The sequence below is a fragment of the Panulirus ornatus genome, chromosome 31 (genome assembly GCF_036320965.1).
Source record: "Panulirus ornatus isolate Po-2019 chromosome 31, ASM3632096v1, whole genome shotgun sequence".
NCBI lineage: Eukaryota > Metazoa > Arthropoda > Malacostraca > Decapoda > Palinuridae > Panulirus > Panulirus ornatus.
In genome coordinates, this window is record NC_092254.1 from 19,113,004 (window position 1) to 19,138,176 (window position 25,173).

The 25,173-nt window shown below is 42.2% G+C and overlaps 1 protein-coding gene across 1 annotated transcript in view; it reads left to right on the forward strand.

Moving 5' to 3' along the window:
- The window catches only part of LOC139758855 (uncharacterized), a 123,994-nt gene that overhangs the window by 48,080 nt on the left and 50,741 nt on the right, over window positions 1–25,173 (forward strand). The window contains exon 3 of the mRNA XM_071680718.1: window positions 23,209–23,340. Within this exon, the coding sequence (XP_071536819.1) occupies window positions 23,209–23,340 (132 nt within the window). The remainder of the gene's footprint in view (window positions 1–23,208; window positions 23,341–25,173) is intronic.

Sequence of the window (25,173 nt, forward strand, 5' to 3'; positions counted from 1 at the left end):
ATATATATATATATATATATATATATATATATATATATATATATATATATATATATATATATATATACATATATACATATATATATATATATATACATATATATATATATATATATATATATATATATATATATAAATATATATAGAAAAGCAAATGGATTTGTATTTAGCATTTATGGATCTGGAGAAGGCATATGATAGAGTTGATAGAGATGCTATATGGAAGTTATTAAGAATATATGGTGTGGGAGGCAAGTTGTTAGAAGCAGTGAAAAGTTCTTATCGAGGATGTAAGGCATGTGTATGTGTAGGAAGAGAGGAAAGTGATTGGTTCTCAGTGAATGTAGGTTTGCGGCAGGGGTGTGTGATGTCTCATAGTTGTTTAATTTGTTTATGGATGGGGTTGTTAGGGAGGTGAATGCAAGAGTTTTGGAAAGAGGGGCAAGTATGAAGTCTGTTGGGGATGAGAGAGCTTGGGAAGTGAGTCAGTTGTTGTTCGCTGATGATACAGCGCTGGTGGCTGATTCATGTGAGAAACTGCAGAAGCTGGTGACTGAGTTTGGTAAAGTGTGTGAAAGAAGAAAGTTAAGAGTAAATGTGAATAAGAGCAAGGTTATTAGGTACAGTAGTGTTGAGGGTCAAGTCAATTGGGAGGTGAGTTTGAATGGAGAAAAACTGGAGGAAGTGAAGTGTTTTAGATATCTGGGAGTGGATCTGGCAGCGGATGGAACCATGGAAGCGGAAGTGGATCATAGGGTGGGGGAGGGGGCGAAAATTCTGGGAGCCTTGAAGAATGTGTGGAAGTCGAGAACATTATCTCGGAAAGCAAAAATGAGTATGTTTGAAGGAATAGTGGTTCCAACAATGTTGTATGGTTGCGAGGCGTGGGCTATGGATAGAGTTGTGCGCAGGAGGATGGATGTGCTGGAAATGAGATGTTTGAGGACAATGTGTGGTGTGAGGTGGTTTGATCGAGTAAGTAACGTAAGGGTAAGAGAGATGTGTGGAAATAAAAAGAGCGTGGTTGAGAGAGCAGAAGAGGGTGTTTTGAAATGGTTTGGGCACATGGAGAGAATGAGTGAGGAAAGATTGACCAAGAGGATATATGTGTCGGAGGTGGAGGGAACGAGGAGAAGAGGGAGACCAAATTGGAGGTGGAAAGATGGAGTGAAAAAGATTTTGTGTGATCGGGGCCTGAACATGCAGGAGGGTGAAAGGAGGGCAAGGAATAGAGTGAATTGGAGCGATGTGGTATACCGGGGTTGACGTGCTGTCAGTGGATTAAATCGGGGCATGTGAAGCGTCTGGGGTAAACCATGGAAAGCTGTGTAGGTATGTATATTTTGCGTGTGTGGACGTATGTATATACAGGTGTATGGGGGTGGGTTGGGCCATTTCTTTCGTCTGTTTCCTTGCGCTACCTCGCAAACGCGGGAGACAGCGACAAAGCAAAAAAAAAAAAAATATATGTATATATATATATATATATATATATATATATATATATATATATATGATTCATGTGAGAAACTGCAGAAGCTGGTGACTGAGTTTGGTAAAGTGTGTGAAAGAAGAAAGTTAAGAGTAAATGTGAATAAGAGCAAGGTTATTAGGTACTGTAGGGTTGAGGGTCAAGTCAATTGGAAGGTAAGTTTGAATGGAGAAAAAATGGAGGAAGTAGTGTTTTAGATATCTGGGAGTGGATATGGCAGCGGATGGAACCATGGACGTGGAAGTAAATCATTGTGTGGGGGAGGGGGCAAAAATCCTGGGAGCCTTGAAGAATGTGTGGAAGTCGAGAACATTATATCCGAAAGCAAAAATGGCTATGTTTAAAGGAATAGTGGTTCCAACAATGTTGTATGGTTGCGAGGCGTGGGCTATGGATAGATTTGTGCGCAGGAGGGTGGATGTGCTGGAAATGAGATGTTAGAGGACAATATGTGGTGTGAGGTGGTTTGATCGAGTAAGTAATGTAAGGGAAAGAGAGATGTGTGGAGATAAAAAGAGCGTGGTTGAGAGAGCAGAAGAGGGTGTTTTGAAATGGTTTTGGCGCATGGAGAGAATGAGTGAGGAAAGATTGACCAAGAGGATATATGTGTCGGAGGTGGAGGGAACGAGGAGAAGTGGGATACCAAATTGGAGGTGGAAAGATGGAGTGAAAAGGATTTTGAGTGATCGGGGCCTGAACATGCAGGAGGGTGAAAGGCGGTCAAGGAATAGAGTGAATTGGATCGATGTGGTATACCGGGGTGGACGTGCTGTCAATGGATTGAATCAGGGCATGTGAAGCGTCTGGGGTAAACCATGGACAGTTGTGTGGGGCCTGGATGTGGAAAGGGAGCTGTGGTTTCGGGCATTATTGCATGACAGCTGGAGACTGAGTGTGAACGAATGGGGCCTTTGTTGTCTTTTCCTGGCGCTGCCTCGCGCACATGAGGGGGGAGGGGGATGGTATTCCGTGTGTTGCGGGGTGGCGATGGGGGTGAGTAGGGGCAGACAGTGTGAATTGTGTGCATGTGTGCATATATGTGTGTCTGTGTGTGTATATATGTGTGTACGTTGGGATGTGTGGGTGCGTATGTTTGCGTATGTGGACGTGTGTGTGTGTGCATGTGTGTAGGGGTGGGTTGGGCCATTTCCTTCGTCTGTTTCATTGCGGTACCTCGCAGGCGCGGGTGAGAGCGACAAAGCAAAATAGATAGATAAATAAATATGTATATATATATATATATATATATATATATATATATATATCATACAAAGCTCCAACAGCCAGGATCGAACCTGGGACCCCTTGTGCAAGAGGCAGGCATGCTAACCGCTAGGCTAAGGGACTGTACAATAGGAAACAACTATTCGAAATACTAAGTACTCGAATACCCTTCGTCTCACAATGGTGAGCAACGGGGTCTATCGGTTGTTTCCGAACAGAACACATAGCCAGCTGATAGCGTTTTACCGAACCTGACTGTACAACGCGGACTTATATGTATACGAATACAGTGTATATGAACGCGCACCTTCATAGAATATACAAAGCTACAACAGCCAGTATCGAACCTGGGACCCCTTGTGCAAGAGGCAGGCATGCTAACCGCTAGGCTAAGGGACTGTATAATAGGAAACAACTATTCGAAATACTAAGTACTCGAATACCCTTCGTCTCACAATGGTGAGCAACGGGGTCTATCGGTTGTTTCCGAAAAGAACACATAGCCAGCTGATAGCGTTTTACCGAACCTGACTGTACAACGCGGAGCTTTGTATGTTCTATGAAGGTGCGCGTTCATATACACTCTATTCGTATTCATATAACTCCGCGTTGTACAGTCAGGTTCGGTAAAACGCTATCAGCTGGCTATGTGTTCTGTTCGGAAACAACCGATAGACCCCGTTGCTCACCATTGTGAGACGAAGGGTATTCGAGTACTTAGTATTTCGAATAGTTGTGTCCTATTATACATCTCTTAGCCTAGCGGTTAGCATGCCTTCCTCTTGCACAAGGGGTCCCAGGTTCGATCTTGGCTGTTGGAGCTTTGTATGTTCTATGAAGGTGCGCGTTCATATACACTTTATTCGTATTCATATAACTCCGCGTTATACAGTCAGGTTCTGTAAAACGCTATCAGCTGGCTATGTGTTCTGTTCGTAAACAACCGATAGACCCCGATGCTCACCATTGTGAGACGAAGGGTATTCGAGTACTTAGTATTTCGAATAGTTGTTTCCTATTATACAGTCCCTTAGCCTAGCGGTTAGCATGCCTGCCTCTTGCACAAGGGGTCCCAGGTTCGATCCTGGCTGTTGGAGCTTTGTATGTTCTATGAAGGTCCGCGTTCATATACATTTTATTCGTATTCATATGACTCCGCGTTGTACAGTCAGGTTCGATAAAACGCTATCAGCTGCCTATGTGCTCTGTTCGGAAACAACCGATAGACCCCGTTGCTCACCATTGTGAGACGAAGGGTATTCGAGTACTTAGTATTTCGAATAGTTGTTTCCTATTATACAGTCCCATAGCCTAGCGGTTAGCATGCCTGCCTCTTCCACAAGGGGTCCCAGTTTCGATCCTGGCTGTTGGAGCTTTGTATGTTCTATGAAGGTGCGCGTTCATATACACTTTATTCGTATATATACATACATATATATATATATATATATATATATATATATATATATATATATATATATATATATATATATATATATATATATAAATATTTATATATAGATATATATATATATATATATATATATATATATATATATATATATATATATATATATATATATATATATATATATTTTTTTTTTTTTTTCTTTTTCTTTTAAACTATTCGCCATTTCCCGCGTTAGCGAGGTAGCGTTAGGAACAGAGGACTGGTCCTTTTTTGGAATATCCTCACCTGGCCCCCTCTGTTCCTTCTTTTGGAAAATCAAAAAAAAAAAGAAAAAAAAAACGAGAGAGGAGGATTTCCAGCCCCCCGCTCCCTCCCCTTTTAGTCGCCTTCTACGACACGCAGGGAATACGTGGGAAGTATTCTTAATCCCCTATCCCCAGGGATAATATATATATATATATATATATATATATATATATATATATATATATATATATATATATATATATATATATATATATATATATATATATATATATATATATATATTATCCCTGGGGATAGGGGAGAAAGAATACTTCCCACGTATTCCCTGCGTGTCGTAGAAGGCGACTAAAAGGGAAGGGAGCGGGTGGCTGGAAATCCTCCCCTCTCGTTTTTTTTTTAATTTTCCAAAAGAAGGAACAGAGAAGGGGGCCAGGTGAGGATATTCCCTCTAAGGCCCAGTCCTCTGTTGATAACGCTACCTCGCTAATGCGGGAAATGGCGAATAGTACGAAAGAAAAAAAGAATATATATATATATGTATATATATATATATATATATATATATATATATATATATATATATATATATATATATATATATTTTATTTTATTTGCTTTGCTTTTTCGCTGTCTCCTGCGTTTGCGAGGTAGCGCAAGGAAACAGACGAAAGAAATGGCCCAACCCACCCCCAATACACATGTATATACATACACGTCCACACACGCAAATATACATACCTATACATCTCAAAGTACACATATATATACTCACACAGACACATACATATATACCCATGCACACAATTCACACTGTCTTCCTTTATTCATTCCCATCGCCACCTCGCCACACATGGAATACCATCCCCCTCCCCCCTCATGTGTGCGAGGTAGCGCTAGGAAAAGACAACAAAGGCCACATTCGTTCACACTCAGTCTCTAGCTGTCATGCAATAATGCCCGAAACAACAGCTCCCTTTCCACATCCAGGCCCCACACAACTTTCCATGGTTTACCCCAGACGCTTCACATGCCCTGATACAATCCACTGGCAGCACGTCAACCACGGTATACCACATCGATCCAATTCACTGTATTCCTTGCCCACCTTTCACCCTTCTGCATGTTCAGGCCCAGATCACTCAAAATCTTTTTCACTCCATCTTTCCACCTCCAATTTGGTCTCCCACTTCTCCTCGTTCCCTCCACCTCCGACACATATATCCTCTTGGTCAATCTTTCTTCACTCATTCTCTCCATGTGCCCAAACCTTTTCAAAACACCCTCTTCTGCTCTCTCAACCACGTTCCTTTTATTTCCACACATCTCTCTTACCCTTACATTACTTACTCGATCAAACCACCTCACACCACACATTGTCCTCAAACATCTCATTTCCAGCACATCCACCCTCCTGCGCACAACTCTATCCATAGCCCACGCCTAGCAACCATCAACATTGTTGGAACCACTATTCCTTCAAACATACCCATTTTTGCTCTCCGAGATAATGTTCTCGACTTTCAAACATTCTTGAAGGCTCCCAGGATTTTCGCCCCTCCCCCACCCTATGATTCACTTCCGCTTCCATGGTTCCATCCGCTGCCAGATCCACTCCCAGATATCTAAAACACTCTACTTCCTCCAGTTTTTCTCCATTCAAACTTACCTCCCAATTGACTTGACCCTCAACCCTACTGTACCTAATAACGTTGCTCTTATTCACATTTACACTTAACTTTCTCCTTTCACACACTTTACGAAACTCAGTCGCCAGCTTCTGCAGTTTCTCACATGAATCAGCCACCAGCGCTGTTTCATCAGCGAACAACAACTGATTCACTTCCCAAGCTCTCTCATCCACAACAGACTTCATACTTGCCCCTCTTTCCAAAACTCTTGCTTTCACCTCCCTAACAACCCCATACATACACGTACACATGCCTTACATCCTCGATAATAACTTTTCAATGTTTCTAACAACTTGCCTCCCACACCATATATTCTTAATACCTTCCACAGAGCATCTCTATCAACTCTATCATATGCCTTCTCCAGATCCATAAATGCTAAATGCAAATCCATTTGCTTTTCTAAGTATTTCTCACATACATTCTTCAAAGCAAACACATGATCCACACATCCTCTACCACTTCTGAAACCACACTGCTCTTCCCCAATCTGATGCTCTGTACATGCCTTCACCCTCTCAATCAATACCCTCCCATATAATTTACCAGGAATACTCAACAAACTTATACCTCTGTAATTTGAGCACTGACTCTTATCCCCCTTGCCTTTGTACAATGGCACTATGCATGCATTCCGCCAATCCTCAGGCACCTCACTATGAGTCATACATACATTAAATAACCTTACCAACCAGTCAACAATACAGTCACCCCCTTTTTTAACAGATTCCACTGCAATACCATCCAAACCTGCTGCTTTGCCGGCTTTCATCTTCCGCAAAGCTTTTACTACCTCTTCTTTGTTTACAAAATCATTTTCCCTAACCCTCTCACTTTGCACACCACCTCGACCAAAACACCCTATATCTGCCACTCTATCATCAAACATATTCAACAAACCTTCAAAATACTCACTCCATCTCCTTCTCACATCACCACTACTTGTTATCACCTCCCCATTAGCGCCCTTCACTGAAGTTCCCATTTGCTCAATTGTCTTACGCACTTTATTTACCTCCTTCCAGAACATCTTTTAATTTTCCGTAAAATTTAATGATACTCTCTCACCCGAACTCTAATTTGTCCTCTTTTTCACCTCTTTCACCTTTTTCTTGCCCTCCTGTCTCTTTCTTTCATACATCTCATACTCAATTGCATTTTTTCCCTGCAAAAATCGTCGAAATGCCTCTCTCTTCACTTTCACTAATGATCTTACTTCATCCCACCACTCACTACCCTTTCTAATCAACCCACCTCCCACGCTTCTCATGCCACAAGCATCTTTTGCGCAATCCATCACTGATTCCCGAAATACATCCCATTCCTCCCCCCCCTCCCCTTACTTCCATTGTTCTCACCTTTTTCCATTCTGTACTCAGTCTCTCCTGATACTTCCTCACACAAGTCTCCTTCCCAAGCTCACTTACTCTCACCACCCTCTTCACCCCAACATTCACTCTTCTTTTCTGAAAACCCATACAAATCTTCACCTTAGCCTCCACAAGATATTGATCAGACATCCCTCCAGTTGCACCTCTCAACACATTAACATCCAAAAGTCTCTTTTTCGCGCGCCTGTCAATTAACACGTAATCTAATAACGCTCTCTAGCCATCTCTCCTACTTACATACGTATACCTATGTATATCTCGCTTTTTAAACCAGGTATTCCCAATCACCAGTCCTTTTTCAGCACATAAATCTACAAGCTCCTCACCATTTCCATTTACAACACTGAGCACCCCATGTATACCAATTATTCCCTCAGCTGCCACATTACTCATCTTTGCATTCAAATCACCCATCACTATAACCCGGTCTTTTGCATCAAAACCACTAACACACTCATTCAGCTGCTCCCAAAACACTTGCCTCTCATGATTTTTCTTCTAATGCCCAGGTGCATATGCACCAATAATCACCCATCTCTCTCCATCAACTTTCAGTTTTACCCATATTAATCGAGAATTTACTTTCTTACATTCTATCACATACTCCCACAACTCCTGTTTCAGGAGTACTGCTACCCCTTCCCTTGCTCTTGTCCTCTCAGTAACCCCTGACTTTACTCCCAAGACATTGCCAAACCACTCTTCCCCTTTACCCTTGAGCTTCGTTTCACTCAGTGCTAAAGCATCCAGGTTCCAAAACATCCAGATTTCCTCAAACATACTACCTATCTCTCTTTTTTTCAATCTTGGTTACATCCAAACACATTTAGACGCCCCAATCTGAGTCTACGAGGACGATGAGCACTCCCCGCGTGACTCCTTCTGTTTCCCATTTTTAGAAAGTTAAAATACAAGGAGGGGAGGATATATATATATATATATATATATATATATATATATATATATATATATATATATATATATATATATATATATATATATATATATATATATATATATATATATATATATATATATATATATATATATATTTATATATATATATATATATATATATATATATATATATATATATATATATATATATACATATATATATATATATATATATATATATATATATATATATTATTATATTTTTTTTTTATTATACTTTGTCGCTGTCTCCCGCGTTTACGAGGTAGCGCAAGGAAACAGACGAAAGAAATGGCCCAACCCCCCCCCATACACATGTATATACATACGTCCACACACGCAAATATACATATCTACACAGCTTTCCATGGTTTACCCCAGACGCTTCACATGCCTTGCTTCAATCCACTGACAGCACGTCAACCCCGGTATACCACATCGCTCCAATTCACTCTATTCCTTGCCCTCCTTTCACCCTCCTGCATGTTAAGGCCCCGATCACACAAAATCTTTTTCACTCCATCTTTCCACCTCCAATTTGGTCTCCCTCTTCTCCTTGTTCCCTCCACCTCCGACACATATATCCTCTTGGTCAATCTTTCCTCACTCATCCTCTCTATGTGCCCAAACCACTTCAAAACACCCTCTTATGCTCTCTCAACCACGCTCTTTTTATTTCCACACATCTCTCTTACCCTTACGTTACTCACTCGATCAAACCACCTCACATCACACATTGTCCTCAAACATCTCATTTCCAGCACATCCATCCTCCTGCGCACAACTCTATCCATAGCCCACGCCTCGCAACCATACAACATTGTTGGAACCACTATTCCTTCAAACATACCCATTTTTGCTTTCCGAGATAATGTTCTCGACTTCCACACATTTTTCAAGGCCCCCAGGATTTTCGCCCCCTCCCCCACCCTATTATCCACTTCCGCTTCCATGGTTCCATCCCCTGCCAGATCCACTCCCAGATATCTAAAACACTTCACTTCCTCCAGTTTTTCTCCATTCAAACTCACCTCCCAATTGACTGACCCTCAACCCTACTGTACCTAATAACCTTGCTCTTATTCACATTTACTCTTAACTTTCTTCTTCCACACACTTTTCCAAACTCAGTCACCAGCTTCTGCAGTTTCTCACATGAATCAGCCACCAGCGCTGTATCATCAGCGAACAACAACTGACTCACTTCCCAAGCTCTCTCATCCCCAACAGCTTCATACTTGCCCCTCTTTCCAAAACTCTTGCATTTACCTCCCTAACAACCCCATCCATAAACAAATTAAACAACCATGGAGACATCACACACCCCTGCCGCAAACCTACATTCACTGAGAACCAATCACTTTCCTCTCTTCCTACACGTACACATGCCTTACATCCTCGATAAAATCTTTTCACTGCTTCTAACAACTTTCCTCCCACACCATATATTCTTAATACTTTCCACAGAGCATCTCTATCAACTCTATCATATGCCTTCTCCAGATCCATAAATGCTACATACAAATCCATTTGCTTTTCTAAGTATTTCTCACATACATTCTTCAAAGCAAACACCTGATCCACACATCCTCTACCACTTCTGAAACCACACTGCTCTTCCCCAATCTGATGCTCTGTACATGCCTTCACCCTCTCAATCAATACCCTCCCATATAATTTACCAGGAATACTCAACAAACTTATACCTCTGTAATTTGAGCACACACTCTTATCCCCTTTGCCTTTGTACAATGGCACTATGCACGCATTCCGCCAATCCTCAGGCACCTCACCATGAGTCATACATACATTAAATAACCTTACCAACCAGTCAATAATACAGTCACCCCCTTTTTTAATAAATTCCACTGCAATACCATCCAAACCTGCTGCCTTGCCGGCTTTCATCTTCCGCAAAGCTTTTACCTACCTCTTCTCTGTTTACCAAATCATTTTCCCTAACCCTTTCACTTTGCACACCACCTCAAACCAAAACACCCAGCCCCCCGCTCCCTTCCCTTTTAGTCGCCTTCTACGACACGCAAGGAATACGTTGGAAGTATTCTTTCTCCCCTATCCCCATGGATATATGTTATCATTATTATTTTGCTTTGTCGCTGTCTCCCGCATTAGCGAGGTAGCGCAAGGAAACAGACGAAAGAATGGCCCAACCCACCCCTATACACATGTATATATATATATATATACACGTCCACACACGCAAATATACATACCTATACATTTCAACGTACATATATATACACACACAGACATATACATATATACACATGTACATAATTCATACTGTCTGCCTTTATTCATTCCCATCGCCACCCCGCCACACATGAAATAACAACCCCCTCCCGCCTCATGTGTGCTAGGAAGCGCTAGGAAAATGACAACAAAGGCCTCATTCGTTCACACTCAGTCTCTAGCTGTCATGAAATAATGCACCGAAACCACAGCTCCCTATCCACATCTCGCACACCACCTCGACCAAAACACCCTATATCTGCCACTCTATCATCAAACACATTCAACAAACCTTCAAAATGCTCACTCCATCTCCTTCTCACATCACCACTACTTGTTATCACCCTCCCCATTAGCGCCCTTCACTGAAGTTCCTATTTGCTCCCTTGTCTTACGCACTTTATTTACCTACTTCCAGAACATCTTTTCATTCTCCTTAAAATTTAATGATACTCTCTCACCCCAACTCTCATTTGCCCTCTTTTTCACCTCTTGCACCTTTCTCTTGACCTCCTGTCTCTTTCTTTTATACATCTCCCACTCAATTGCATTTTTTCCATGCAAAAATCGTCCAAATGCCTCTCTCTTCTCTTTCACTAACAATCTTACTTCTTCATCACACCACTCACTACCCTTTCTAATCAACCCACCTCCCACGCTTCTCATGCCACAAGCATCTTTTGCACAATCCATCGCTGATTCCCTAAATACATCCCATTCCTCCCCCACTCCCCTTGCGGGACGGGAGCGGGGGGCCAGAAATCCTCCCCTCCTTGTATTATAACTTTCTAAAAATGGGAAACAGAAGGAGTCACGCCGGGAGTGCTCATTCTCCTCGTAGACTCAGATTGGGGGTGTCTAAATGTGTGTGGATGTAACCAAGATGTGTAAAAGGAGATATAGGTAGTATGTTTGAGGAAAGGAATCTGGATGTTTTGGCTCTGAGTGAAACGAAGCTCAAGAGTAAAGGGGAAGAGTGGTTTGGGAATGTCTTGGGAGTAAAGTCAGGGGTTACTGAGAGGGCAAGAGCAAGGGAAGGAGTAGCAGTACTCCTAAAACAGGAATGTGGGAGTATGTGATAGAATGCAAGAAAGTAAATTCTAGATCAGTATGGGTAAAACTGAAAGTTGATGGAGAGAGATGGGTGATTATTGGTGCATATGCACCTGGGCATGAGAAGAAAGATCATGAGAGGCAAGTGTTTTGGGAGTAGCTGAATGAGTGTGTTAGTGGTTTTGATGCACAAGACCGGGTTATAGTGATGGGTGATTTGAATGCAAAGGTGAGTAATGTGGCAGTTGAGGGAATAATTGGTATACATGGGGTGTTCATTGTTGTAAATGGAAATGGTGAAGAGCTTGTAGATTTATGTGCTGAAAAAGGACTGGTGATTGGGAATACGTGGTTTAAAAAGGGAGATATACATAAGTATACGTATGTAAGTAGGAGAGATGGCCAGAGAGCGTTATTGGATTACGTGTTAATTGACAGGCGCGCGAAAGAGAGACTTTTGGATGTTAATGTGCTGAGAGGTGCGACTGGAGGGATGTCTGATCATTATCTTGTGGAGGCTAAGGTGAAGATTTGTATGGGTTTTTAGAAAAGAAGAGTGAATGTTGGGGTAAAGAGGGTGGTGAGAGTAAGTGAGCTTTGGAAGGAGACTTGTGTGAGGAAGTACCAGGAGAGACTGACTACAGAATGGAAAAAGGTGAGATATATATATATATATATATATATATATATATATATATATATATATATATATATATATATATATATATATATATATCTTTTTCTTTTAAACTATTCGCCATTTCCCGCGTTAGCGAGGTAGCGTTAGGAACAGAGGACTGGGCCTTTTTTGGAATATCCTCACCTGGCCCCCTCTGTTCCTTCTTTTGGAAAATAAAAAAAAAAAAAAACGAGAGGGGAGGATTTCCAGCCCCCCGCTCCCTCCCCTTTTAGTCGCCTTCTACGACACGCAGGGAATACGTGAGAAGTATTCTTAATCCCCTATCCCCAGGGATAAAATTAATAATAGTAATAATAATAATCAGATTGGGGAAGAGCAGTGTGGTTTCAGAAGTGGTAGAGGATGTGTGGATCAGGTGTTTGCTTTGAAGAATGTATGTGAGAAATACTTAGAAAAGCAAATGGATTTGTATGTAGCATTTATGGATCTGGAGAAGGCATATGATAGAGTTGATAGAGATGCTCTGTGGAAGGTATTAAGAATATATGATGTGGGAGGCAAGTTGTTAGAAGCAGTGAAAAGTTTTTATCGAGGATGTAAGGCATGTGTACGTGTGTACCTCCCTAACAACCCCATCCAGAAACAAATTAAACAACCATGGAGACATCACACACCCCTGCCGCAAACCTACATTCACTGAGAACCAATCACTTTCCTCTCTTCCTACACGTACACATGCCTTACATCCTCGATAAAAACTTTTCACTGCTTCTAACAACTTTCCTCCCACACCATATATTCTTAATACCTTCCACAGAGCATCTCTATCAACTCTATCATATGCCTTCTCCAGATCCATAAATGCTACATACAAATCCATTTGCTTTTCTAAGTATTTCTCACATACATTCTTCAAAGCAAACACCTGATCCACACATCCTCTACCACTTCTGAAACCACACTGCTCTTCCCCAATCTGATGCTCTGTACATGCCTTCACCCTCTCAATCAATACCCTCCCATATAATTTACCAGGAATACTCAACAAACTTATACCTCTGTAATTTGAGCACTCACTCTTATCCCCTTTGCCTTTATACAATGGCACTATGCACGCATTCCGCCAATCCTCAGGCACCTCACCATGAGTCATACATACATTAAATAACCTTACCAACCAGTCAACAATACAGTCACCCCCTTTTTTTAATAAATTCCACTGCAATACCATCCAAACCTGCTGCCTCGCCGGCTTTCATCTTCCGCAAAGCTTTCACTACCTCTGAAGTCTGTTGGGGATGAGAGAGCTTGGGAAGTGAGTCAGTTGTTGTTCGCTGATGATACAGCGCTGGTGGCTGATTCATGTGAGAAACTGCAGAAGCTGGTGACTGAGTTTGGAAAAGTGTGTGGAAGAAGAAAGTTAAGAGTAAATGTGAATAAGAGCAAGGTTATTAGGTACAGTAGGGTTGAGGGTCAAGTCAATTGGGAGGTGAGTTTGAATGGAGAAAAACTGGAGGAAGTGAAGTGTTTTAGATATCTGGGAGTGGATCTGGCAGCGGATGGAACCATGGAAGCGGAAGTGGATCATAGGGTGGGGGAGGGGGCGAAAATCCTGGGGGCCTTGAAGAATGTGTGGAAGTCGAGAACATTATCTCGGAAAGCAAAAATGGGTATGTTTGAAGGAATAGTGGTTCCAACAATGTTGTATGGTTGCGAGGCGTGGGCTATGGATAGAGTTGTGCGCAGGAGGATGGATGTGCTGGAAATGAGATGTTTGAGGACAATGTGTGATGTGAGGTGGTTTGATCGAGTGAGTAACGTAAGGGTAAGAGAGATGTGTGGAAATAAAAAGAGCGTGGTTCAGAGAGCAGAAGAGGGTGTTTTGAAGTGGTTTGGGCACATGGAGAGGATGAGTGAGGAAATATTGACCAAGAGGATATATGTGTCGGAGGTGGAGGGAACAAGGAGAAGAGGGAGACCAAATTGGAGGTGGAAAGATGGAGTGAAAAAGATTTTGTGTGATCGGGGCCTGAACATGCAGGAGGGTGAAAGGAGGTCAAGGAATAGAGTGAATTGGAGCGATGTGGTATACCGGGGTTGACGTGCTGTCAGTGGATTGAAGCAGGGCATGTGAAGCGTCTGGGGTAAACCATGGAAAGCTGTGTAGGTATGTATATTTGCGTGTGTGGACGTATGTATATACATGTGTATGGGTGGGGTTGGGCCATTTCTTTCGTCTGTTTCCTTGCGCTACCTCGCAAACGCGGGAGACAGCGACAAAGTATAATAAAAAAAAAAATAATAATATATATATATATATATATATATATATATATATATATATATATATATATATATATATATATATATATATATATATATATATTGAAAAAGAACACAATTTTGTGAGTGATAAAGATATTCCTATGAGTCCACGGAATATCTTGTTTCATTTTCCCCCTGGACTCATAGGAATTTATTTCATTTATTTATTCTATTTTGCTTTGTCGCTGTCTCCATCGTTTGCGAGGTAGCGTAAGGAAACAGACGAAAGAAATGGCCCAACCCACCCCTATACATATGTATATACATACACGTCCACACACGGAAATATGCATACCCATACATCTCAATGTACACATATATATACACACACAGACACATACATATATGCACATGCACACAATTCACACTGTCTGCCTTTATTTATTCCCATCGCCACCTCGCCACACATGGAATAACAACCCCCTCCCCCCTCATGTGTGCGAGGTAGCGCTAGGAAAAGACAACAAAGGCCCCATTCGTTCACATTCAGTCTCTAGCTGACATGCAGTAATGCCCGAAAACCACAGCTCCCCTTCCACATCTCGGCCCCACAGAAATTTCCATGGTTTACCCCAGACGCTTCACATACCCTGATTCATTCAATTGACAGCACGTCGACCCCGGTATAATACATCGATCCAATTCAGTCTATTCCTTGCCCGCCTTTCACCCTCCTGCATGTTCAGGCCCCGATCACTCAATATCATTTTCACTCCATCTTTCCATCTCCAATTTGGTCTCCCACTTCTCCTCGTTCCTTCCACCTCCGGCACATATATCTTCTTGGTTAATCTTTCCTCACTCATTCTCTCCATGTGCCCAAACCATTTCAAAACACCCTTTTCTGCTCTCTCAACCACGCTCTTTTTATTTCCACAAATATCTCTTACCCTTACATTACTTACTCGATCAAACCACCTCACACTACATATTGTCCTGAAACATCTCATTTCCAGCACATCCACCCTCCTGCGCACAAATCTATCCATAGCCCACGCCTCGCAATCATACAACATTGTTGGAACCACTATTCCTTCAAACATAGCCATTTTTGCTTTCGGAGATAATGTTCCCGACTTTCGTACATTCTTCAAGGCTCCCAGGATTTTTGCCCCCTCCCCCACCGTATGATTCACTTCCGCTTCCACGGTTCCATCCGCTGCCAGATCCACTCCCAGATATCTAAAACACTTTACTTCCTCCAGTTTTTCTCCATTCAAACTTACCTCCCAACTGACTTGATCCTCAACCCTACTGTACCTAATAACCTTGCTCTTATTCACATTTACTCTTAACTTTCTTCTTTCACACACTTTACCAAACTCCGTCACCAGCTTCTACAGTTTCTCACTTGAATCAGCCACCGGCGCTGTATCATCAGCGAACAACAACTGACTCACTTCCCAAGCTCTCTCATCCCCAACAGACTTCATACTTGCCCCTCTTTCTAAAACACTTGCATTCACCTCCCTAACAACCCCATCCACAAAGAAATTAAACAACCATGGAGACATCACACACCCCTGCCGCAAACCAACATTCACTGAGAACCACTCACTTTCCTCTCTTCCTACACGGGCACATGCCTTACATCCTCGATAAAAACTTTTCACTGCTTCTAACAACTTGCCTCCCACACCATATATTCTTAGTACCTTCCACATAGCATCTCTATCAACTCTATCATATGCCTTCTCCAGATCCATAAATGCTACATACAAATCCATTTGCTTTTCTAAGTATTTCTCACACACATTCTTCAAAGCAAACTCCTGATCCACACATCCTCTACCACTTCTGAAACCACACTGCTCTTCCCCAATCTGATGCTCTGTACGTGCCTTCACCCTTCACATACTGAACAAACTTATACCTCTGAAATTTGAGCACCCACTCTTATCCCCTTTGCCTTTGTACAATGGCAGTATGCACGCATTCCGCCAATCCTCAGGCACCTCACCATGAATCATACATGCATTAAATAACCTTACCAACCAGTCAACAATACAGTCACACCCTTTGTTTAATAAATTCCACTACAATACCATCCAAACCTGTTCCCTTGCCAGCTTTCATCTTCCGCAAAGCTTTTACTACCTCTTCTCTGTTTACCAAATAATTTTCCCAAACCCTCTCACTTTGCACACCACCTCGACCAAAACACCCTATATCTGCCACTCTGTCATCAAACACATTCAATAAACCTTCAAAATACTTACTCCATCTCCTTCTCACATCACCACTTCTTCTTTTCACCTCCCATTTGCCCCCTTCACTGAAGTTCCCATTTGCTCCCTTGTCTTACGCACTTTATTTACTTCTTTCCAGAACATCTTTTTATTCTCCCTAAAATTCAATGATGCTCTCTCACCCCAACTCTCATTTGCCCTCTTTTTCACCTCTTGCACCTTTTTCTTGACCCCCTGTCTCTTTCTTTTATACATCTCCCACTCATTTGCATTTTTTCCCTGCAAAAATCGTTCAAATGGCTCTCAATTTTCTTTGACTAATAATCTTACATCTTCATCCCACCACTCACTACTCTTTCTAATCAACCCACCTCCCACTCTTCTAATGCCACAAGCATCTTTTGCGCAAGCCATCACTGCTTCCCTAAATACTTCCCATTCCTCCCTCACTTCCTTTACCTTCTTTGTTCTCACCTTTTTCCATTCTGTACTCAGTCTCTCCTGGTACTTCCTCACACAAGTCTCCTTCCCTAGCTCACTTACTCTCACCACCCTCTTCACCCCAACATTCTCTCTTCTTTTCCAAAACCATACAAAACTTCACCTTCGCCTCCACAAGATAATGATCAGACATCCCTCCAGTTGCACCTCTCAGCACATTAATATCCAAAAGCCTCTCTTTCGCCCGCCTGTCAATTAACTCGTAATCCAATAACGCTCTCTGGCCATCTCTTCTACTTACATACGTATACTTGTGTATATCTCGCTTTTTAAACCAGGTATTCCCAATCACCAGTCTTTTTTCAGCACATAAATCTACAAGCTCTTCACCATTTTCATTTACAACACTGAATACCCCATGTATACCAATTATTCCCTCAACTGCCACATTACTCACCTTTGCATTCAAATCACCCATCATTATAACCCGGTCTTGTGAATCAAAAGCACTAACACACTCATTCAACTGCTCCCAAAACACTTGCCTCTCATGATCTTTTTTCTCATGCCTAGATGCATATGCACCAATAATCACCCATCTCTCTCCATCAACTTTCAGTTTTACCCATACTGATCTAGAATTTACTTTCTTGCATTCTATCACATACTCCCACAACTCCTGTTTCAGGAGTAGTGCTACTCCTTCCCTTGCTCTTGTCCTCCCACTAACCCCTGACTTCACTCCCAAGACATTCCCAAACCACTCTTCCGCTTTACCCTTAAGCTTCGTTTTACTCAGAGCCAAAACTTGCAGGTTACTTTCCTCAAACATACTCTCTATCTCACCTTTTTTCACATGTTGGTTACATCCATACACATTTAGACACCCCTATCTGAGCTTACGAGGAGGATGAGCACTCCCCGCGTGACTCCTTCTTCTGTTTCCCATTTTAGAAAGTTAAAATACAAGGAGGGGAGGATTTCTTGTCCCCCCCCCCCCGCTCCCGTCCCCTCTAGTCGCCTTCTACGACACGTGAGGAACGCGTGGGAAGTATTCTTTCTCCCCTATCCCCAGGGATAATATATATATATATATATATATATATATATATATATATATATATATATATATATATATATATATATATATATATATGAAAAATGTAAGAAATAATTTAGAAAACTGAAATTTCTAGCTGGAAATGAAATGAAAAATGAATGTCACATAATGGTTCAATCTCTGGCTATGTAAAAGGGAAATGTATGTTTTATTTACACACACGTCAATAGTAGTTTTCATCAATTTAACCACTGTATCATAATGCCTGGTCCACTTCTTCTCTTATCATGAAACTGGAATATTGGCTTATGATGTTTCTCTATTGTCTTCACTACACAAAGTACAACCATATCTTGGATACATGAGGGTAGATAGTTGGTCATCGGCCATAATAAAGTTTTGACAAACCTGGGGATAGGGAGAAAGAATAATTCCCACTTATTCCCTGCGTGTCGTAGAAGGCGACGAAAGAGGGAGGGAGCTGGGGGCTGGAAATTCTCCCCTCCCGTTTTTTACTTTTCCAGAAAAAGGAACAGAGAACTGGGCCAAGTGTGGATATTCCCTTAAGGCTCGGTTCTCTGTTATCGACGCTACTTCGCAAATGAGTGAAATGGCGTGGTAATCCTCTCCCCGCCACCCACTTTATTTTCCGAAAGAAGGAACAGAGAAGGGAGGCAAGAGGGGATCTTTCCCTGTTAGGCTCAGCCATCTGTTCTTGAGTCTACCTTGCAAACGTCGGAAGCTATGAATATGTATAAAAAGAAATAAATAAAAAGAAATATATTGTGACGCAGGACAAGAAGAAGGACCTGATCCCATTAACGTAATTTATAAGGGATATGTGAGAAAGAATACTTCCCACGCATTCCTCACTTGTCGTAGAAAGCGACTAAAGAGAACTGGAGAGGGGGGCTAGAAACCCTCCCCTCCTTGTATTTTAACTTCCTAAAAGAAGAAACAAAAGAAGGAGGTACGCGGGGAGTGCTCATCCTCCTCGAAGGCTCAGATTGGGGTGTCTAAATGTGTGTGGATGTAACTTAGATGAGGAAAAAGGAGAGATAGGTAGTATGTTTGAGGAAAAGAACCTGGATGTTTTGGCTCTGAGTGAAACGAAGCTCAAGGGTAAAGGGGAATAGTGGTTTGGGAATGTTTTGGGAGTAAAGTCAGGGGTTGCTGAGAGGACAAGAGCAAGAGAAGGAGTAGCACTATTTCTGAAACAAGAGCTGTTGGAGTATGCGATAGGTTGTAAGAAAGTAAACTCTAGATTAATATGGGTAAAACTGAAAGTGGATGGAGAAAGATGGGTGATTATTAGTGCATATGCACCTGGGCATGAGAAGAAAGATCATGAGAGGCAAGGTGTTTCGGGAGCAGCTGAGTGAGTTTGTTAGTAGTTTTGATGCACGAGACCGGGTTATAGTGATAGGTGATTTGAATGCAAAGGTGAGTAATGTGTCAGTTGAGGGAATAGTTGGTATACATGGGGTGTTCAGTGTTGTAAATGGAAATGGTGAAGAGCTTGCAGATTTATGTGCTGAAAAAGGACTGGTGATTGGGAATACCTGGTTTAAAAAGCGAGATATACATAAGTATACGTATGTAAGTAGGAGAGATGGCCAGAGAGCGTTATTGGATTACGTGTTAATTGACAGGCGCGCGAAAGAAAGACTTTTGAATGTTAATGTGCTGAGAGGTGCAAATGGAGGGATGTCTGATCATTATCTTGTGGAGGCTGAAGATGAAGATTTGTAGTGGGTTTTCAGAAAAGAAGAGAGAATGTGCGGTGAAGAGAGTGGTGAAAATAAGTGAGATTGGGAAGGAGACTTGTGTGAGGAAGTACCAGGAGAGACTAAGTACAGAATGGAAAAAGGTGAGAGCAAAGGACGTAAGGGGAGTGGGGGAGGAATGAGATGTATTTATGAAAGCAGTGATGGCTTGCGCAAAAGATGCTTGTGGCATGAGAAGCGTGGGAGGTAGGCAGATTAGATAGGATAGTGAGTGGGTGGATGAAGAAGTAAGATTATTAGTCGAAGAGAAGTGAGATGCATTTGGACGAGTTTTGCAGGAAAATAGTGCTAAGGACTGGGATATGTATAAAAGAAAGAGGCAGGAGGTCAAGAGAAAGGTGCAAGAGATGAAAAGGAGGGCAAATGAGAGTTTGGGTGAGAGATTATCATTAAATTTTAGGGAGAATTAAAAGATGTTTTAGAGGGAGGTAAGTAAAGTGCGTAAGACAAGAGAACAAATGGGAACATCGGTGAAGAGGGCTAGTGGGGAGGTGATAACAAGTAGTGGTGATGTAAGAAGGAGATGGAGTGAGTATTTCGAAGGTTTCTTGAATGTGTTAGATGATAGAGTGGCAGATATAGGGTATTTTGGTCGAGGTGGTGTGCGAAGTGAGAGGGTTAGGGAGAATCATTTGGTAAACAGAGAAGAGGTAGTAAATGCTTTGCGGAAGATGACTGCTGGCAAGGTAGCGGGTTTGGATGGTATTGCAGTGGAATTTATGAAAAAGGGGGTAGGGGGTGACTGTTGTTGAATGGTTGGTAAGAATATTTAATGTATGTATGACTCATGCTGAGGTGCCTGAGGATTGGCGGAATGCGTGCATAGTGCCATTGTACAAAGGCAGAGGGGATATAGGTGAGTGCTCAAATTACAGAGGTATAAGTTTGTTGGCCATTAGTGGGAAATTGTATGGGAGGGTATTGATTAAGAGGGTGAAGGCATGTACAGAGCATCAGATTGTGGAAGAGCTGTTTGGTTTCAGAAGTGGTAGAGGATGTGTGGATCAGGTGTTTGCTTTGAAGAATGCATGTGAGAAATACTTAGTAAAGCAAATGGATTTGTACGTAGCATTTATGAATCTGGAAAATTCATATGATAGAATTGATAGAGATGCTCTGTGGCTGATATTAAGAGTATATGGTGTGGGAGGCAAGTTGTTAGAAGCAATGAAAAGTTTTTATCGAGGATGTACGGCATGTGTACGTGTAGGAAGAGAGGAAAGTGATTGGTTCTCAGTGAATGTTGGTTTGCGGCATGGGTGCGTGATGTCTCCATGGTTGTTTAATTTGTTTATGGATGGGGTTGTTAGGGAGGTGAATGCAAGAGTTTTAGAGAGAGGGGCAAGTATGCAGTCTGTTGTGAATGAGAGAGCTTGGGAAGTGAGTCAGTTGTTGTTCGCTGATGATATAACGCTGGTGGTTGATTTAGGTGAGAAACTGCAGAAGCTTGTGACTGAGTTTGGTAAAGTGTGTGAAAGAAGAAAGCTGAGAGTGAATGAGAATAAGAGCAAGGTTGATAGGTACAGTTGGGTTGAGGGACAAGTCAATTGGGAGGTAAGTTTGAATGGAGAAATACTGGTGGAAGTGAAGTGTTTTAGATATTTGGGAGTGTATATGGCAGGGGATGAAAACATGCAAGCGGAATTGAGTATAGGGTGGGGGAGGGGGCGAAAGTTCTGGGAGCGTTAAAGAATGTGTGAAAGACGAGAACATTATCTCGGAAAGCAATACTGGATATGTTTGAAGGAATAGTTGTTCCAACAGTGTTATATGGTTGCGAGGCGTGGGCTATAGAGAGTTATGTGGATGAGGGTGGATGTGTTGGAAATGAGATGTTTGAGGACAATATGTGGTGTAAGTTGGTTTGATCGAGTAAGTAATGAAAGAGTAAGAAAGATGTGTGGTAATAAAAAGAGTGTAGTTGAGAGAGCAGAAGTGGGTGTTTTGAAATGGTTTGGTCACATGGAGAGAATAGTGAGGAAAGATGTACAAAAAAGGATATATGTGTCAGAGGTGGAGGGATCGAGACGAAATTGGAGGTGTAAAGATAGAGTGAAAAAGATTTTGAGTGATCGGGGCCTGAACATGCAGGAGAGTGAAAGGCGTGCAAAGAATAGAGTGAATTGGAACGATGTGGTATACCGGGGTGAACGTGCTTGTAAATGGATTGAACCAGGGATTGTGAAGCGTCTGGGGTAAACCATGGAAAGTTTTGTTGGGCCTAGATGTGGAAAGGGAGCTGTGGTTTCGGTGCATTATACATGACAGCTAGAGACCGAGTGTGAACGAATGTCGCCTTTGTTGTCTTTTCCTAGGGCTACCTCGCGCGCGTGCGGGGTTGAGGGGGTTGTCATTCCATGTGTGGCGGGGTGGCGACGGAAATTAATAAAGGCAGCAAGTATGAATCATGTACATGTGTATATATGTATATGTCTGTGTATGTGTATATGTATATGTATACGTTGAAATATAGATATGTATATGTGCGTGTGTGGACGTGTATGTATAGCTATGTGTGTGTTGGTGAGATAGGTCATTCTTTCGTCTGTTTCCTTGAGCTACCTTGCTAAAGCGGGAGACAGCGACAAAGTAAAATAAATGATTGTAACTCCTATATAGCCTTCTGGTATAAATGTAGTAATATGGAATGAGTGATACTTGTTAGTCTGTTCCCCTAACGTAGGATCAGACCCTAAGTACATAAGAGAGGATCCGATTTGTACCAGCAGTGTTCAGCGAAGTCTGGGCTTGGGTTGTGAATTATTGTTTTAAGGTTATTGTCCCTGAATGTGTCCTATTTTGGCTGTGGAGTTTTAGCTGCTGTGTTTTGTACGAAATTTAATTCTTTTTTGTTTGTAGATTAGCTACTAACTCGTGTAAGCGAAATAGAAAAGTTACTTGAGCATGAAATTCATATTGGTAGACGTATATACTTTCATTGAATATTTTAAAGTTGTTTCGAACAGTTTCAGAAAACAAAATCTTCCAGTCATGACACGAGCATAAACATCTTTCTGAATTTCATTCATGATAAACATTTTCTGTTCGCAGGTTTCGAGTCGATGAAGGATGAAGTGAGACAGTTACGAAGCATTTACCGAGAGGAAGTGGAGACCTTCACGTCCCAGGTGGTGGCCCTCACCTCCCTGGTCTACACACTGGAGGACAAGGTCCACAACAATAGTAAGTCTGTAAAATGTGTGGCAAGTCTGAGAGTGTGTTATGAGGAGGCATCATGGGAGTGTCTGAGAGTGCGTTATGAGGAGGCATCATGGGAGTGTCTGAGAGTGTGTTATGAGGAGGCATCATGGGAGTGTCTGAGAGTGTGTTATGAGGAGGCATCATGGGAGTGCCTGAGAGTGTGTTATGAGGAGGCATCATGGGAGTGTCTGAGAGTGTGTTATGAGGAGGCATCATGGGAGTGCCTGAGAGTGTGTTATGAGGAGGCATCATGGGAGTGTCTGAGAGTGTGTTATGAGGAGGCATCATGGGAGTGTCTGAGAGTGTGTTATGAGGAGGCATCATGGGAGTGCCTGAGAGTGTGTTATGAGGAGGCATCATGGGAGTGTCTGAGAGTGTGTTATGAGGAGGCATCATGGGAGTGTCTGAGAGTGTGTTATGAGGAGGCATCATGGGAGTGCCTGAGAGTGTGTTATGAGGAGGCATCATGGGAGTGTCTGAGAGTGTGTTATGAGGAGGCATCATGGGAGTGCCTGAGAGTGTGTTATGAGGAGGCATCATGGGAGTGTCTGAGAGTGTGTTATGAGGAGGCATCATGGGAGTGTCTGAGAGTGTGTTATGAGGAGGCATCATGGGAGTGCCTGAGAGTGTGTTATGAGGAGGCATCATGGGAGTGTCTGAGAGTGTGTTATGAGGAGGCATCATGGGAGTGTCTGAGAGTGTGTTATGAGGAGGCATCATGGGAGTGTCTGAGAGTGTGTTATGAGGAGGCATCATGGGAGTGCCTGAGAGTGTGTTATGAGGAGGCATCATGGGAGTGTCTGAGAGTGTGTTATGAGGAGGCATCATGGGAGTGTCTGAGAGTGTGTTATGAGGAGGCATCATGGGAGTGTCTGAGAGTGTGTTATGAGGAGGCATCATGGGAGTGCCTGAGAGTGTGTTATGAGGAGGCATCATGGGAGTGCCTGAGAGTGTGTTATGAGGAGGCATCATGGGAGTGTCTGAGAGTGTGTTATGAGGAGGCATCATGGGAGTGTCTGAGAGTGTGTTATGAGGAGGCATCATGGGAGTGTCTGAGAGTGTGTTATGAGGAGGCATCATGGGAGTGTCTGAGAGTGTGTTATGAGGAGGCATCATGGGAGTGCCTGAGAGTGTGTTATGAGGAGGCATCATGGGAGTGCCTGAGAGTGTGTTATGAGGAGGCATCATGGGAGTGTCTGAGAGTGTGTTATGAGGAGGCATCATGGGAGTGTCTGAGAGTGTGTTATGAGGAGGCATCATGGGAGTGTCTGAGAGTGTGTTATGAGGAGGCATCATGGGAGTGCCTGAGAGTGTGTTATGAGGAGGCATCATGGGAGTGTCTGAGAGTGTGTTATGAGGAGGCATCATGGGAGTGCCTGAGAGTGTGTTATAAAGAGGCGTCATAGGAGTGTCTGGTGTATTTATGGAAGGCAGTACGAGTGAGGTTTCGAGACGTCAGAATGAAGTGATTTATCGATTTACGTAATACACAATGTTTACGTTATAGATAAACATCTAATGGGCTTTTCGTTTTCTATCATTATAATCCAGTGAAAGAGAGTAAGACCAGCTTCATAATCGTCTTATGATTACAAAATACATTGTGATTTACCTTGTGATTTACCTGGCAACAATAGGCAGTTCATTAATGTTTGTGATAATTATAATTCCTGTTTCGTTTATAGAAAGGTAGTCTTAATATCCCCCCAAAAATGGAAGACAGGTTTTCACTATATTAAGTTCATTTATGGTCTTCATTTTTTCCAATGAAATGATTCGAATCATATTGAAAAAAGAAGTCATACATGTTAATAT